This window comes from Saccostrea cucullata, unplaced genomic scaffold (assembly GCF_032062105.1).
Source record: "Saccostrea cucullata isolate Sc308-1 unplaced genomic scaffold, CSIRO_AGI_Scuc_v1 ctg8563, whole genome shotgun sequence".
NCBI classification, from domain to species: domain Eukaryota; kingdom Metazoa; phylum Mollusca; class Bivalvia; order Ostreida; family Ostreidae; genus Saccostrea; species Saccostrea cuccullata.
The window spans coordinates 6,875-24,486 of record NW_026931652.1 but is presented as its reverse complement, the minus strand read 5'-3'; the positions used below and the strand labels follow the sequence as shown (position 1 = coordinate 24,486).

Sequence of the window (17,612 nt, the reverse complement as noted above, 5' to 3'; positions counted from 1 at the left end):
AGACTGTTACTTCCAACAAAACAGATGTGTTTCAAGACGAGAGTCAGACAAAAGTGCGTTGTGCTATCCACAATTCTGCACACTCCACGCAATGTTTTCCACACAAAGAATATCGGTGAAAAGAGGGACATCTTAAGGAAACATGGACAGTGTTTTAAGTGTTGTGATGGCAAACATTTGTCTAATGACTGCCGTGTGAAAGTGAAATGTGATACTTGTGGTAGCAGACATCATTGCACTGCCATGCATTTTGACACATCAAACCGACCCTCCCAGAATCATGGCGGGGAGAAACTAACCGGTGAAAAACCAGCTTTTCATCGTCAGACGGCTGAGACGACCACACAATTAAACGCAGCTTGTACAGAAATTTGTGGGGATTTCAGGGGCAAATCATGTGCTAAGATTGTACTGGTCAGCGTTCACCATAAGCACAGCGAACACCCACCTGTTAATGTGTACGCCATTCTTGACGAGCAGAGTAACAAGTCACTGGCAAAACCTGAACTTTTTGAAATGTTTGACCCAAACAGTACTTGCGAATCTTACAAACTCTCTACTTGCAGCGGATCATCTTTTGTCAGTGGCAGACGCTCTCATGGCTTTGTGATTAACTCGATGGACAGACAAACTACTTTCAGTTTACCTACCTTAATTGAATGTAGTGCAATACCGAACAATCGTCACGAAATCCCAACTTGTGATGTAGCCATTCATTACCCTCATCTTGCTCAGATATCGAGCTTTATTCCACCTATGGACCATACGGCAAATATATCACTACTGATTGGCAGGGATCTCTTGGGCGCACATTATGTCCTTGACCAGATACGAGGTGATCCCTCACAACCATATGCTCAACGGCTACCATTAGCCTGGGTTGTCATAGGAGAGACGTGCTTGGATGGAATCCATACACCGAAATCTGTTGATGTTATGAAAACCATGTGCTCGAATTCCATACAACCATCTCAAGGCATCTGGATACCATGTGACCAAAAGATGCACATTACAGAATGTATTGAAAACCAGTCTGTGTTTAGAAGAACCACGACAGACAATCAACCATCATTGTCAGTTGAGGACCGCTTATTCTTGACTCAGATGGACAGTGATATGAAAAAGGACTCTTCGGGGCATTGGAGTGCTCCGCTACCCTTTAAGAGGACACGACCTACTTTACCAAACAACCGACAACAAGCTTTGGATCGAGCAGTCAGCCTTGACAAGAGTTTGATGAGGAACCCTCTAAAGAAAACTCATTTTCTTGAATTCATGAGGAACCTTTTTGAAGCCGGTCACATCGAGTTGGCACCACAGCTACCACCAAACACTGAGTGCTGGTACTTACCTTTGTTTGGGGTCTACCACCCCCAGAAGAGAGACAAAATCCGCGGAGTTTTTGACTCTTCTGCGAAGTGCGACGGAGTATCACTCAACGATGTCCTAATGACTGGACCAGATTTAATGAACAATCTTATTGGTGTGTTGCTAAGATTCAGGAGAGAATCTGTAGCAATAGTTGCAGACATCGAACAGATGTTTTACAGTTTCTTAGTGGATATTGAACACAGACGTTACTTGAGATTCATTTGGCACAAAGACAATAACTTTGACGAACCTTTGGTTGACTACCAAATGAAAGTACATGTTTTTGGTAATTGTCCCTCCCCTGCGGTGGCGACCTATGGACTACGTCGTACAGCTGACGAAGCAGAGGAACAATATGGCTCGGACATGAAAGAATTCGTGCATCGCAATTTCTACGTGGATGATGCTCTTTTCTCTCATTCATCTGCAGAGGATGCAATTGATCTACTAAAATTTTGTATATTTGAGTAGAACAAGTTGATAATGTGTTGCTTAACTATTGATAGTGTAGAAGAATTTACAGAGGAAACTCAAATATAAGTTTTGAATGTCAGGATTAATTTGTGTAATGTTTACCTATGAATCTTTATAAGTTTCTTGGTAGTTTTTGATTTATATTACCTGAAGTTGTGAATCTACATGAATTAATTTGTATTTTTATTTTTTTGTGTAGCTTTCACAGAATGTCTCACAAGAGAATGTATGAAGTCTGCTCCAGACCCTTGAAAGTTGAATTCTGAATAAATTTTATGAACCTTTGAGGCATTTTGTTAACTGAAACAAAACAGGGTCTTTTCACAAGGATTACATATATGAAGTATAAAAGCCCTATCCTTTACTGTTCAAAAATTATGGCCAAGGTTAAAGTTTTTCACAAGTACGAAAATCTACAAGGTCAAGGTCAAAGGGTCAAGGTTGTTGGTATCCAGTGAAAGGTCTTTTAACAAACATTACATATGTGAAGTATAAACGTCCTGGTGTCTACTGTTCAAAAGATATGGCCTAAGTAAAATTTTTCTTAAAAAGTGGGTCAAACTCCAAGGTCAAGGTCAAAGGGTCAAAGTTATTGTTATCAAATGAAAGGTCTTGTCATAAGGATCAAATATGTAAAGTATGAAAGCACAAGCCCTAACTCTTTAAAAGTTATGGTCAAGGTTTGCTTTTTTAAAGTAGGTCAATCTCAAAGGTCAAGGTCAAAGGGTCAAGGATCTTCATATCCAATGAAGGGTCTTCTCACAAGGATTACATATATGAAGTATGAAAGCCCTATCCCTTACCGTTCAAAAGTTATGGCCAAGGTTAAAGTTGTTCCACAAGTACGAAAATCTACAAGGTCAAGGTCAAAGGGTCAAGGTTATTGGTATCCAGTGAAAGGTCTTTTAACAAACATTAAATATGTGAAGTATAAAAGTCCTGGTGTCTACTGTTCAAAAGATATGGCCTAAGTAAAATTTTAAAATTTTTATGTAAAAGTGGGTCAAACTCCAAGGTCAAGGTCAAAAGGTCAAATTTGGTGGTACCCAAAGAAAGGTCCTGCCACAAGGAATACACATATGAAATATGAAAGTCATAGCTCCACTAAATCAAAAGTTATGGGCAAGGTTAAAGTTTTTGCGGACAAACAGACAAACAGAGAGACAGACACGACAAAAACTATATACCCCCGAAACTTCGTTTACGGGGGCATAAAAACAATTTCTTTTTTTTATTTCAAAAGGATTTGAAAAAAGTGGGAGAACAAAATGTGTAATATTAATGATTTTTTAAGAGTTTGAAAAAGAAAGAGAAAACGGAAATCCTATTGTAGCAACATTTAAAGATGTAAAACAGAATTTGAAATGATATAAATTGTATATGGTATACAATGAGTGATGCACTCGAGTAAACGAGGTCAAATAGAAAAAACACCAAGGAAAGGTGATACGTCTGTTCATTGAAATGAAATGTAAAGAGAACTGTAAAAGAATACTTTTATCACACAAGTAAGGAAGAATTTGCAAGCCTTTTAGAAACTTGGTAAATGATTGAAAAAGCTGGAAAACAAAAAAAAAAAATCCAAAATAAAAAAGAAATGCATATTTATATCTTTACAAGATGGTGAAAATGTCGTCTTACCCGTCATGATTAAATATATAATATTTATGTAGTAAAAAAAAAATAACAAAACGTCGCTTAAAACTCTACTGGTTTTAACTGTATCATCGTGTGTTTTTTTCTGATTTCTCATTTACACCATCTTATAAGATGCAAATACGCATTTCTTTTACTTTTTGGATTTGTGTATATTTTTTTTTATTTACATCTGTAAACAACTACACTTAATAGGAAACAAGATTTTTTTTGTTTTTTTTTTTTTTTTATTTACATGTTTTTTTTTTTTTTTTTTTTAAATTAACATATTTGTTTTAATTGTGCTAGTCACGTATTTCTTTGATATTTGAAATATGAGAAGAGTGTGTATTATGAACGAGAATTTTCAAACCTTAGACACACCTCTGAAAAAAAAATTCTGGTGAGCTTCCTGAGTTGTTTTTCACACATCAATAATCATATCCAATGAGAATGGAAGAAGAAAAAAGGAAAATAAAACCTAACAATAAAATTTGATTATTTTGTAAAGAGTCGGTGAAGATTTCATTTCGAAGTCACCGACAGAAAAAAAAAATGTATATGTGTGGATATTGTCATTTAATGTTTGATACATATGAAAATGTGGAAAAACATGAGAGGACTCACGAGCAAATGAATACTAGGTAGGGAACTCCTTTTCTTAATATATAAATTAACGTTTACATAAAATCATAAGTTTATGAAAGTAAAGTGTATAAAGAAGAAATATAACCTGTGTGTATACTTGTCATCTATTTGGTATGACGTGCAAAGAGAGGTAACTCTACTTAATGTGATGATTACTGTTGTATGATTTTCATAGCCTAGCATAAAATTCTCTCTCTCTTTTCTCTCTCTCTCCCTCTCTCTCTCTCTCTCTCACGCAATATATATATTTATATATATATGATACAAAAAATACTTATAAACTAGAAAACATATAACTCTGTACTAAATTTAGGAATTAAGAATGTCGCACAGGAAAGATAACTCTAGTCTTCATTGACATACAATAAAGGGATACTGAATTACCCCGCTTAACACAGTTTGGGTGTGTGTGTGTGTGTGTGTGTAGTAGATTTAATATATATAAAAAGAGTATATTATGTAAAGATTTTTTTTTTAAGTTGCACATTAGTATCAGATTTATTAATAGTGAAATTAAAGGAAACTTTTGATATATATTTAAAAAAAAAGTACGGTGCTGTATTTATTTCATAAATATTTTTTTTCAAGTTCTTAAAGTATATATATATTTTTTGTTTTTTTTTTTTACAGTTCACGTACTGTTCGCGAGCAAAGTTTATTTCGTGATATTCAATACATGGATTGGACAAACCCACAGGAGAATAATTTAGCATCCCCTGCAAATGATGATCACCAACAGTCTACTAACAATATTAATAAGTTGAGTGATGATTTTGGAGAAATTGCCGATTCTTCCTTCCATGATGAACTTTCACTATTAAACACATTTGACAAGGACCAAGCGTATGCTCCGTATTCTCTCGACTTTTCTGATATTTCAGATATCAGTTTTCAGGAAGGGGACGCCCTAATCAGTGATATGCAAGTGGATCCAATAGATTTCCCTTTCTCAATGCAGACTGGTGGGGGTAATGGTGATTACAATATTAAAATTGTCAAGGAAAAGTCTTTAAAAAAGATGGGTGCCGTTGATGTTAACTATCAATTGACATTTAAGGACAGCCAATTTCGAAAGAAAAAGAAAATGATGGATGTCAAAAATGAATTAAGAGAGGCTTTTGAAGTAATGATTGAACGAGTAAAGAGAGATCTCCGACCCGGCGATATTATGAGGGCGGCTATTCATAACGATAACCTAGACTTACCAATTTTCGTTCCTTGTCGTCCGATGGAAGAAATGAATGCAGATGCCATGATGGAAAGTCTGACCTCCGTTCTCAATAGCAAGCAAGATTTGCCTTTTGACTCATCATGTCACATCGACGTAGGTGCCATAAAATACCCACGTGGTGGAAAAGGAGTCAAGATGGCATCCATTAGCGCAAGTCTTCAACATAAGACATCTATAGTGAAGATTAAAAATAGAGATAATTTATGTCTTGTACGAGCCGCCCTCGTAGCTTTCGCTAAGGTTTGTTGTGTTCGTGAGGCAGAGTATAAGAGAGAACAGACATTGTACCCGAATCTCAGTACATGTGAAATGCTCATACTGCATAACAAATGCCCCATCTGGTATTTTAACTACCTACGGGATAACGAAAGAAGCAGACAAGATATCCTCACAAGATACGTATGTGAGGCATTGTGTATCGTTGGTGATCAGCCATTGACTTATGCATTCATACCCGTGTTAGAAGATTATTTAAATGCTAATATTTACGTTGTCAGTGCACGTCTAGGTGATAACTTTTCTTATGTGAGCCCTAACTGTGACTCTGAGAGACAAAAAATATTTTTATACCACGTTGACACTGAAGAGACAGGACATTTTCATGCCATTACAAAAATTTCAGGTTTCTTTGCAGATTCCTATTTCTGTTCCACTTGTCTTAAGACATACGAGCAAAGATTTAAACACAGTTGTGCAACACACTGTAATGTCTGTCTCTCAGATGATTGTCGCCATGGAGAGACAAGAACTTGTTCAGATTGTCACCGAGACTGTAGATCCTTCAATTGTTTTTTAAGACACAAAACTCGAACAGGTAGCGGAAGCATACCTTGTGAACTCATGTATAAATGTCCAACATGTAACAAGACGTTTGAGTGTTCAGAATTGGACCCCAAAAAGCATCAATGTGGATTCTTTACATGTCAGTCCTGTAGAGAGTACGTGGAACCAGAACACCTGTGTTATGCAAGGTGTCATATGTCGTCAGACAAAAAAGAAAACCGACGTTATATTTTTGCAGACATCGAGTCATCACAGAAAGATGTCATTGTACAATGCGATTGGGGATATAACCCTCAACGAAAGGATGACTGTTTACAATGTCAGACTGAGAAATCCGACTGTGACTCATGCCGACTTTGTCAACACTGCTTTAAAAGTCACTGTGGAAAACCGAAGCATACCCTTGTTTTTGCTGTGTGCCAGACTGCTTGTGAAAATTGTGAGAATGAAGATTTAACTCCAAATGCCACATGTGTTTCTTGTGGAGATCGCTGTACCAAGTGTTCTAAAATTGATAAAAAGACTAAAAATTTCGTGACTGAACCTTGCCCCCGAACCTGTGGATTTCGAGAACGAACTTTTAACACCTTGTACGAATTAGGAAATTGGATCTTTCACAAAAATCATAAAGGCTTCACTGTTCTTTTTCACAACTTATCCTACGATGGGCAATTCCTCATGCAATACCTCCTATCACAGTCTATTCGACCTTCATTTATCATATACAGAGGTAGCAAAATACAAATGTTCAATGTGAGTAGATTACAGATGAGAGTAATAGATTCCTTTAATTTTCTTCCAATGGCGTTAGCAAAACTACCGCAAGCTTTTCAGCTGGAGTCTTTGGCTAAAGGCTACTTTCCGCATTTCTTCACCTGTCAGGAAAACTTGAATTATGTTGGAACATATCCACCACCCGAAACCTATGGACCGGATTGTATGTCTGTAGAGGGAAGGCTAAATTCTATCGTTGGTATCAGGACAAAGTTAACAGTAATGAAATATTTGATTTTCGCGAGGAGATGATGAAGTACTGTCGAAGCGATGTTGACATTCTCCGACGAGCATGTCTAAAATTCAAAAATCTTTTGCTAGAGGCGACACAGAAGGATGGGGGTCCAGGTGTTGATGCGTTTTCATCCACTACCATTGCCTCTCTTTGTATGAATGTATTCAAACTCAAATTCCTTCCAGAAGATTGGAAGATTTGGGTCAGAGAAAATAATGAAGAGCGAGAATTAGACGCAAAAACCCTGAATGGACATATGACTGTATATCATCAAAATCAATGGAAGACCTGGTCAGAATTCAAAGCCCTTAACCTCGAGAAAATCAAAGAAGTGTTTATCAAGTCCCCGATTGCTCGTCCTCCCTCGAATGGATACCATTCTCGACTTAAATTTAGTAAAAAGTCAATTAGTTGGTTAGAATTAATCAAACATCGCAAACGTATCAAAGGACACTCCATTGAAATTCAACATGCACTAAACGGATTTGGAGAGTACAAAGTTCCCGGAACTCGTTACTTTTTAGACGGTTACTCACCACCCGATTTAGAAAACCCCAGAGGCATCGCTTACGAATTTAACGGATGCCTTTATCATGGCTGTCCTGTCTGCTTCAAAAATAAAGAAGATGTTCTCCTTCCAAACTCGGAACAAACGGCATCGGAACTCTTATCTTTGACACGTCACAAGGAGAGAAAACTTAAAGAACTTGGTTTTAAAGTCCTCAGCATCTGGGAACATGAATTCGACGCTTGGTTGGAAATGGATAGTGAGGCCCGATCGTTTGTCGATACTTTTGATGTAGTAGATCGCCTTGATCCTAGGGATAGTCTAATGGGTGGGCGCACTAATGGCTGTGTGCTCTACAAGAGGGCGAATCAGGGTACTAAAATAAAATACGTTGATTTTACATCCCTATATCCTTATGTCAACAAGACGTGTCGTTATCCGATAGGTCACCCAGTGATTATATCAAATGATTTCAGCGACATCTCATCTTATTTCGGATTAGCTAAAGTGAAGGTTTTACCACCTCGTGGGCTCTTTCACCCTGTATTGGGATATCGTACGGGAGGTAAATTGACTTTTCCTCTCTGTCGGACGTGTGTGGAATTACAAAATCAGGAGACATGTACCTGTTCCGATGATCAGAGAGCGTTGACAGGAACGTACTGCACACCCGAGCTCCAAAAAGCCGTTCAGAAGGGATATATTATTCTAAAGATCTATGAAGTTTACCACTGGTCGGAGACGACTCAGTACGATCCCGCTACTAAGACCGGTGGTCTCTTTGCTGAATACATTAATTTATTTCTAAAGATCAAACAGGAGGCTAGCGGGCGACCCCACTGGGTCAATACAGAAGAAGATTTACAGAAATATATTGAAATGTATGAACAGAGAGAAGGTATTCGTCTAGACCCTAGTAATATCGAGTACAATGCAGGTCTTAGAAGTCTCGCCAAACTACTCTTAAATAGCTTTTGGGGAAAATTCGGCCAACACCTCAATCTCACTAAAAACCAATTCCTGCACGATAGTCAGGCTCATGTCTTGTTCCAGCAGATGGCCAATCCGACTGTTGAGATAGTAGATTTTAATATCGTAGACGAGGAGAACCTCCTGTTATCTACCAAACGGACATCTGAAGAGATGTGCCAGCCTGGTCATACAAATGTGTTTCTGGCTTCTTTTACAACATGTTGGGCAAGACTGAAGCTGTACGAATTATTGGATCAGTTACAGACCCGAGTTTTGTATTGGGACACTGATTCCGTTATCTACACTCAAAAGGAAGGCGAGTTAGAACCTCCAGTAGGTGATTATCTAGGTGAACTCACTAACGAACTGGAAGAGGATGACTGGATCACAGAATTCGTTTGTAATGGACCAAAGAACTATGCTTACAAAACACACAAAGGGAAAGAAGTTTGCAAAGTCAAAGGATTTTCTTTGAATTACCAGAATTCCCAAGTTCTTACTTTAGAAAGTATGAAAGACGTCATGTTTAACAGAGATGATGAGAATTCCGCTGTGTACCATACGACTAACCCAAGCAAGATATGTAGAGACAAAATTCACAGTGAACTTTATTCTCAGGAAGAAATAAAGCGTTATTCGGCTGTTTATACTAAAAGAGTTATACAACCTAATCTTGTTACATTACCTTACGGTTATTAAAGATTTTATCAAAATGTCTTATATCAATGAACAAGTTTATCTCAAATAATAAAATATTGTATTGAGACTGCTCTCATTTTTCTGTTCTGCTTATACATCGTCTTGGAAATTGATGAAAATAAAAATAAAATCAGACAACTTTTTCTATCAAAATTTATTTCTGTATTCTTATCCAAACATACAATTACATTTCCCTCTGACAGAAGAGAGAAAAAAGTCCTTATTATCATCGTTTAAAGAATCCATCAAAAGTGTATCCATTTTGTCCTTTTTTTTGGAATACGAATGCCTGGTGGTGAACTTGCCTTGCGTTTTCTGCTCCCAGTAAATATCATTCCTGTGCCAGACTGTTCGGTAGCATCCTCCTCCCGTGTTGTCCCCTTTGGCACATTAAAGTCTTTATCTGATACACTTTCGGTATTCACACCTTGATCCCGCATTTCTGATTTCTCTTCATTCTTTCTCTCCTTCATCCGATCGTAGATCGTCTTCTTCACCAGCAGGTATTCTTCGGCCATTCTTTTTAAAGTAAGCTCTCAAAATCAATGTTATCACTTCCCCGTTTTTTTGTAATAGTTTTTTGACGTACGTGGTTTTCACTGCACGATTACTCACAGACTGAATTATTTTTTTGTAAGGTTTCAGTTTTGTTTTGTAATAACCGGAAATAGGAAGTTGACCCAAATATAAGTTTAAGGTAATTTCCCTAAAGGCTGTAATTTGATCTTCAGAGGCTGTCTTGATTAACTGATTTCTCTGATCCTTATCAGCATCGTAGAGAAATGACAAAAATGCTCCCTGACGTCTGATTCTTTTTGACATGATGAAGGAAATGAAGATGTCAGAGTTGGGAGTGTCTTATTTATTTAGGCAGATAAACAATAGTTTCTCCTTCTTCCGGTAAGAGATTGGTTCGCAGTCGTCTGTCCTCTGGACAGTGATTGGTTAGATCCACAAGAATGTAACCATAAGGACGCCCTACAGCCTTAGCATACGCATCCATCCAAAACTTTGAACGCCCAGTAAACACTTGACTCCCAAATGTAATAATCTGACGATTGTCTCTCACATTTTTAAAAAGAATCACATGTTGACAATTCAACAAGATGCTTTTGGCATAAACCCCAGGTGGGTAGAGATTTTGAGAGAGCAAAAAGACGGTAAGTTTTGAATGAGACACCAAAGTCTGAAAGAGATGTAAGGCATCAGCACTCTTAGTAACTAGATGAATCATGTCGTCTAAAATAATAAACGTGTGAGGGTATTCTTCACTCCATTCTTTGATCTCTCCACTACTAGGCAAACCTCGAAACGTTGAGAAATCTGAAAGGGTTGACTGCATATCATCCATGATTGGCTGCTCCTCCATATAACAATATACGATTTTATCGGGTTTTACGTCAAAAATTTCGTCGGCATTTTTTAACATGTTCCACACTAAATATGTTTTTCCAGACATTGTTCCGCCAATAACTGCGAACGAAGTTGGTGTCTTAAATTTCATCACTCAAGTGTTCTTGTTCACGATCTGTGTTGAAATGATGTCTTCTTTGACAAAACCTCATTTTAAATACTCTCAGAAATTTTTTAAAAAAAATATCAGATGATATATATATTTTTTTAAATTGTTTTTCCTGTATTTTTTTCAAAAAAGAAAAAGACATGAACAATTTTTTTCACATTTATTTACATTAAAAAAAGGACAAACATGGAAAGAAAAAACTGGCATGCAAATTTACTGAGTAAATAAAGAAATATACAAGAACTCCGGGCGGGCCCCCCCGGTATCCCTGATAGCCGGTGTCATCGGTCATCCGGTACCCAAATCTCCGGAGATCTTTGGTATCCGGAAATCAGATCTCCGGAGATTTTTAGTTTCCGGTAACCACATCTCCAGAGTATTAACCCCCCCGCCCCCCACCCCCAACACACAAATCAAAGATAGCTGTATTTATATACATGATTAATAAGTAAGCTTACATTTTACAGAAGTTTTATGATATAAGACTAAATACGTGAGTACATAAATTTAAGATGATTTCATTTTTAAAACAATGTGACGTACAGATTCGTCTGAAGGAAGTTTTTTCAGTAGTCTGAGAATAGTTTGCATTGATAAACCTTTCACACGATAATAAAGATAAAATAAAACATGATATCCACAGCTTGTGGCATACTTTGGTTGTACTTGAACATTGTTATAGATACAGGAGAGTGAATTTCTGTCAATGAAATCTCGTAAGCGGACATCGTAATCTTCTGGTAATTTTCCAAAGCTATCGTAAAATTCACATTCATCGACATTCTTGAACCAGAATCCAATCCAGTGTGAACCTTTCTTCTCAATGGGGTCCGTGTTGCAAATGAAAGCCGATGGAAACTGTTTTACACGAATCGGAAGAGTGTTAGACGCAAAGATTCCTCTGAAACACTTTTTAAGTTCAGGAAGAGAATGTAAGATATGAGTCATCTGTTCGGAATTCATGCTTCTTTTTTTTTATATTTGTCTGACTTCTCTACTTTGATCTATGAGGAGAAGTCCGGGATATTCACAGTAAGCAATGGCACTGATAGTCACTGATGTGGCTTGTGCAAAGCGAGCATATACTCCAACGTTTCCTTGATGTACTAGGTTTATATACCCTTCTCCCAAGTCTGTGGGTACGAGGTCAAAGGCAAAAATGCAGGAGCCTTTAGCAAAAGTTTCCCTATCGATGGCCAGACTCTCATCTCTGTTCCACTTTTCAGCTGACTGATACAAATTGCAGAGAGGAGTGACATAATTCTTATTATTTCCAAAGTCTAATTTTATGGGGCGGATAGGTATGGGTTCTCCATCGACAGTCAAAAATATTTCAGACAGATTGAAGTGTTCCAGGTTGAAGGGGTTATCTGAATAACTACCATTCACTGCCGATTGTTTTACGAATGCAACGTACATTTTGGATGGTCTCCTGCCGTTCCAGACATCATCCCAGTAGAATTCACTGGTCTTGTCCGAGATTGAAGTCATCTTAACGTCGGTTCTCATATAGTTGTATCTAGCTGGGGACTTGGCAATAGCATTTGAGTGATTTAACATTATAGCACTGTCTACTTTGATTTTACAGGCTTTGAAAATAGCATCAACGATCGTAATTTTGTAATTAGGTGATGCCTCTTTACTCATAACCATAAATGAGTTCCTTGTGCGAAATAGTCTCAGTTGTATATCCACACCATTAATAAGATACTTGTCTAGGTTAAAACAGTCCACATATAATGGTCCTTCTAAGTCAAAGACCCTAGATTGTTGAGTATACACATAACGTGATCTCAAAGCCATGTTGGTGCCCCCAGATGCGTCCGGATTTTCTGTACCTTCTCCCTCCGGAAAATATAACTGAGTCTGTAACTGAGTCTTAGATGTGTCTGACCCACTTGTTAAGAGAACTTTGAGGTAGGCCTTCCAAGGATAATGATTGGCATTTTGCGACATGCATTTTCCGTTCATGTAGACGTCAATCTGAGAGAACAAAGATTGAAGGGGTAAATTAACGATACCTGTTTTCTCAGAGGCTGCTAATGGTGTATCATCTGATTTTGTGATTTTGGCTTTCAGGTACAAACGACTTCTTCTAAGATCAAGGTACTCGGGTCCATTTGATGGAATGGAAAATTCCAGAGGAGCCGTATCGCTTTCAAAGGAAGAAATTGGACGAGATTCACTAAAATAGATTTTCTGAACAGCCACCTGATTGGGTGGATCTGAAAATAGAGAAAGTTCTGTTGGCTCTGCCACCGACATGTTGAGTTCACTTAAGAAGGCCATGATTCTTTAAAAGATGGGTGTTCCTTTACTGCTGGATTTTTTCTTTCTGATAGTTTTTGTTTTCTTTCCTTTTGCTGACTTTTTCACCTTCTTTATCCTCTTCTTTAATTTTTTCGATTTTTTTCGGTTCTCTTTCTTTTTCCTCTGTAAACGTCCTTTCTCTTTGGTTGTCGAAGATTGACTAACAGATTTTTTCTTCTTTTTTCTTTTTAAGGTCGTTTTTAGAGACATGTGGGGTTCATCGTTACGCATGGTTTCCTTAAGATCAGACAACGCCCTCTCTCGTTCTGCAGCAACAGGAGTCACCTGCTGAATGTCCTTTTTTGGTGTAGATGCTACTGGTTTCACAGGTATCATTTGAGCTTTTCTTTTATATAATATTCCACCACCTCTTTGTGACTTGCGTCGTATTATCGGTATGAAATTTTCCCCACTCTCTGTGTGGTGAAATTGCTCCCAAAGTGAAGGGTTAGAAAAATAAGTCGGACCAGACATTCTATTTCAAACAGACTGCTGACGAAAAATCAGTGTCACGGTTGTCTCTCCGGTTAAGAATGAGGGATCTCTGTCGTTTTTATCCTTTATGTAGATATGTACATCTCTGAGATCATTGTACCGTAACGGAACTCGATACGGTCGAAGAAATATTATATTTTTGGTGTCCTCCAAATATATTCGTCTCAAAAGTGGAACTTGTTTTTCTCCCAGAATCGTGTCGTCACAGATCGAACAGTAGATAAAAATTTCTTTGTTGATAGATTGTTTGATACTCGCATTACAAAATTCAGCTAATTCCACAGTCCAGTCACCAGTAAGAGGTAAGGATCTTGGCAGACGTACTCTGAAGTCCCACGGTTGATTATCAGCATGCGATGACTGACTGTCCGTAGATTTAAGAACCATACGCATCGACATCTTCTAATAAAATAAAATTACAGCTCCGTATCATGTCTTTTTTATATCCTTGGACGAAATCCAGCTATCAAATTTTTTTGGCCAACCCAACCATCGAACTAGTATCTCTTCTTTTCCTCGAATTTTTCGTTTCCTTAGGACTTTTTCGATTCTCCAAGTTGTGTTTTCATCTTTAGAAACTTTCTGTAGCTCACTTGCATAGAAACTCCCCAATATTGCTTCATCCATCATATCCTTTAATTTGTAGATAGGTATACCTTGTGAGAGGAAACGATCACTGACGATGAAGATTTCTTCAGTGTAAGTCTGGTCATAGTCGCGTTGAAACTGACGTCTCAGGTGAGTTATGCGAACTTGGTCTCCCACTTTTAAGGTATAGGGATTTCGTTTCCGTTTGGAAGATTTCTTTACTATCGTTACTTTTTTGGTTTTTCTCCTAGCCAAGTAAGCATCAAGTCTTACCTCTTCCTCGTTATCTTTGTTCACTGAAGACGGTGTTCTTCCGTTCAGGGAGCGGTTTGGTGTTTCATTGATGGACTGAACCACATCTTGCAGAATGTTTAAGTATTTGTATTTTTGTTCATGTGTGAAATACCGATAAAGTCTCTTCTTCAGAGTCTGTATGTACCTTTCGGCAAAATTTGCTTTCGTTTCGTTTAATGCATAAAATATTTTTATGTTTTTTCCTTTTAAGTACTGCTTAAGGTACCGGTTATAAAATTCACTTCCTTTGTCAGTTCTGATGGCTTTGGGTTGTCTGGATCCACTTAAGATGTCTTTGAAGGCTTCTATAATAGATTTAGCCTTCTTATCATGTAAGGTCCTCACCCAAAGAAAACGGGAAAAGACGTCAACAACTACCAGTAAAAATTTAACCCCGTCATTGTACTCGGAAATATTCTGAACATCGGCGAGATCAGCCTCCCACTGGTAATCTATTCCCTGTACTATGACACGTCTTCTCTTAAACCCTTTTCTTTTCACTTTCTTCTGTAAAGAATAGGCGTCTTGATTTTGCAGAAAGTTCTTAATTTTACGTAAACCAATTTTATATTTTCCCTCTTTTCTAACCACTTGGAGTAGTTTGGAGGGTCCAGCAAAAGATCCTGGGTGTCGGGGATCATACCATATATTTTTCAAATACTCTTCCATCGTCAACTTCAACTTCTCTCATAGATGACTACCTTATAAATGCATTTTTTATATTAAAGACAAATCTTTTATACCCAACACATTACAATAAAAATTTAGATTCAGTGGAGAAAATAAGAAGAGTCACCAATCAGATTATTATTTTATTCAGCATGTAACATCGATGTAATTCACAGATGCAAAATAAATACAATGTAAATATTCTCTATAAACAAATCAGCTAAATTTTTCTATAATATGTTTTTGTTTTCTTCAAAAAAAAAATTTATCAACAAGTCTCTTAGACGAGGCCTTTGTGTTTTTTTCCGTCGCTCACCATATTGGCAAAGGAACAGTTTTTCGACCATCGAATGTGTTCGTTGTAAGCATCGTCCATAGGTTCCCAATTCTTCAATGTCATGCCACAACAAAAACATGTTACTTTATCGCCGATTTGAGTGTATATGAATCCAGCACGCGCCAAGTCTTCTTTACCCGGTCCCTTCAAGAATCTCGGCCAATCCCAAAAAGTCTGAATTCGTTTGCTAAAATTTTTGTACTCAGGGTATTGCCAGAGACCGTTTTCGTTGTAGGCTGGTGGTGGCGGTGCAATGTTCTTGATTGGCATTTGTATCGTCCTGTATTGATCCTGGTTCTTCTGTGAACGAGATCCATTTTGAGAATCAGTGAAATTCCAAGCAAAATTGGCATTGGAATCTATTTCCCAGGAGGCCGAGGGTAGACTATCCAACGAGGCTGGAGACTTAGCGTGTCCAGCTACATTAACACAAGAATCTGTTTCTACAAAATTGGCACTGCAGTCTAAAGAAGAAGACATGATGTTTTGTATGACACTACAAACGAGAGAATAAAAGACTCGAATGACATACAATATCTTATATAGTACTTGTTACGTCACAGACGGAAAAAAAGCATTATGAATGCAAACAATACATTTCTATAAAAAACGTGATCTAGTTAATTCTATATCCCTCATTGAGATAGAAATCATGATTTCGGTCAGTGACGTCATTGATCATGTTAAGCGCTCGTGACAAGGTCATTCGTTCTTCTATTGAGTCACGTGGTACTTACTCCATAAAAAAAGACACAAGTTTTTTTTTAGTATCAGACTGTCGTAGAGTCGTTGACATTGCTTTACAAAAATTATTCTAGACTTACATCAACATGAATTTTTATGGGAGAGAATATTATGTGCAACAAGCCTTCAAGCTTCTAGAAAGAGCTGCTTTCGTAAAAACAATGATTGATAATTACATCTTAAAAAATCCGATGACAGAAACCTGTGAATTCTGTCAGAAGCATTATTCCTTGCGCCATAGTCTGGTACATGAAGAAAACTGCGTCGTCAGATTAGTCAAAGAATCTGAAAGGGACTTCAATATTATACAGCGATTTTGGGTAGAGGCTCAAGACATTTTTTATAATAGTTTTGCTCTTGAGAAAAACACCGATTTCACCAGGGAAGAAGTTCTTCGCATCACCATGGCAGATCATTTCTGTGAAGATGACTGGATGGCTGCTGATAATGCTTATAATTTTAAGTTGTATGACAGAGGTGAACTAATTTTTGGCGATTGTGATTCTTTTGAGCAAGATGTGAACGTGGAAGAGCATGAAGACCTTCCAAAACAAGGTGAAAATAACAAAGATGTTGGCTTGAATGAGATAGTGAAACCTCGATGTGCACGGAAATTGTTCTTTTAATTAACAAAAAAAAAAAACAACAAAACGATTTCCATGTTCTTTAAATAGAGTTTCAGATTCTGAAAGAAACTTGGTTATTGGGTCAATGGGATAAAAAGATTATATTTAATGTCGTATTCGTTTAACATTATACATATAACAGTAACCCATTGTTTGATATTCTCCGAGTTTGAGTTGTGACGTCATGGAATTTTCCATGCTGTAGGGTGACATAAACATATATAAAGACACAACTTTGAAAAACAATTTACTTCAGTCTAAACAGATTCAGGAGTTATACACATCATGTCTTCTCCACGTTTATCTATTGCACTTCAAAATGGACGCTTCGTTCGGGTGGTAGAATGGAAAAAAGAACCTAGAGTTGACTTACGGGAGTGGGAAATTGGTGAAGGGGTTGAAAGACCAACCAAAAAAGGCATAAGTTTGAAACTTATTCAATTTAAGACTCTACTCTCGGTGATGGATTCCATTCAAACAGCACTTGATATGAATGAGGAAAAGGAATGCCACCTTGGTTACAATACCTTTATCACTGTGCGAAAAGACAACCCTTGTGTAGACATTCGCCAGTACTGGAAACCAACGAAAGATTCAGACATCGTACCTACCAGACGAGGACTCTGTCTCAGACCTGTTGAATTTAATCATTTCAAACATGTTTTGGACGAAATACAAAAATGTCTACCAGAATTGG

At 37.5% G+C, this 17,612-nt stretch overlaps 5 protein-coding genes across 5 annotated transcripts; 2 read left to right on the top strand and 3 right to left on the bottom strand.

Moving 5' to 3' along the window:
* Window positions 1-243: 243 nt before the first annotated feature.
* Window positions 244-1,842, top strand: LOC134233215 (uncharacterized). The gene has a single exon (XM_062715198.1). The coding sequence runs from the start codon at window positions 244-246 to the stop codon at window positions 1,840-1,842; it is 1,599 nt and encodes a 532-aa protein (XP_062571182.1).
* Window positions 1,843-7,164: 5,322 nt separating this feature from the next.
* Window positions 7,165-9,330, top strand: LOC134233214 (uncharacterized). The gene has a single exon (XM_062715197.1). The coding sequence runs from the start codon at window positions 7,165-7,167 to the stop codon at window positions 9,328-9,330; it is 2,166 nt and encodes a 721-aa protein (XP_062571181.1).
* A 2,497-nt stretch (window positions 9,331-11,827) lies between these two features.
* Window positions 11,828-13,117, bottom strand: LOC134233213 (uncharacterized protein F54H12.2-like). Its single transcript, XM_062715196.1, has one exon. It carries the CDS (start codon window positions 13,115-13,117, stop codon window positions 11,828-11,830), a length of 1,290 nt encoding a protein of 429 aa, XP_062571180.1.
* A 969-nt stretch (window positions 13,118-14,086) lies between these two features.
* On the bottom strand, window positions 14,087-15,208 carry LOC134233212 (uncharacterized). Its single transcript, XM_062715195.1, has one exon. The coding sequence runs from the start codon at window positions 15,206-15,208 to the stop codon at window positions 14,087-14,089; it is 1,122 nt and encodes a 373-aa protein (XP_062571179.1).
* A 280-nt stretch (window positions 15,209-15,488) lies between these two features.
* On the bottom strand, window positions 15,489-16,025 carry LOC134233211 (baculoviral IAP repeat-containing protein 3-like). Its single transcript, XM_062715193.1, has one exon. The coding sequence runs from the start codon at window positions 16,023-16,025 to the stop codon at window positions 15,489-15,491; it is 537 nt and encodes a 178-aa protein (XP_062571177.1).
* Window positions 16,026-17,612: the final 1,587 nt, after the last annotated feature.

What these genes read in the sequence shown, in the direction of transcription:
- LOC134233211 (XM_062715193.1), bottom strand. Translation starts at nt 16,025, where the DNA reads ATGTCTTCTTCTTTAGACTGCAGTGCCAATTTTGTAGAAACAGATTCT.
- LOC134233214 (XM_062715197.1), top strand. Translation starts at nt 7,165, where the DNA reads ATGATGAAGTACTGTCGAAGCGATGTTGACATTCTCCGACGAGCATGT.
- LOC134233213 (XM_062715196.1), bottom strand. Translation starts at nt 13,117, where the DNA reads ATGTCGGTGGCAGAGCCAACAGAACTTTCTCTATTTTCAGATCCACCC.
- LOC134233215 (XM_062715198.1), top strand. Translation starts at nt 244, where the DNA reads ATGCATTTTGACACATCAAACCGACCCTCCCAGAATCATGGCGGGGAG.
- LOC134233212 (XM_062715195.1), bottom strand. Translation starts at nt 15,208, where the DNA reads ATGGAAGAGTATTTGAAAAATATATGGTATGATCCCCGACACCCAGGA.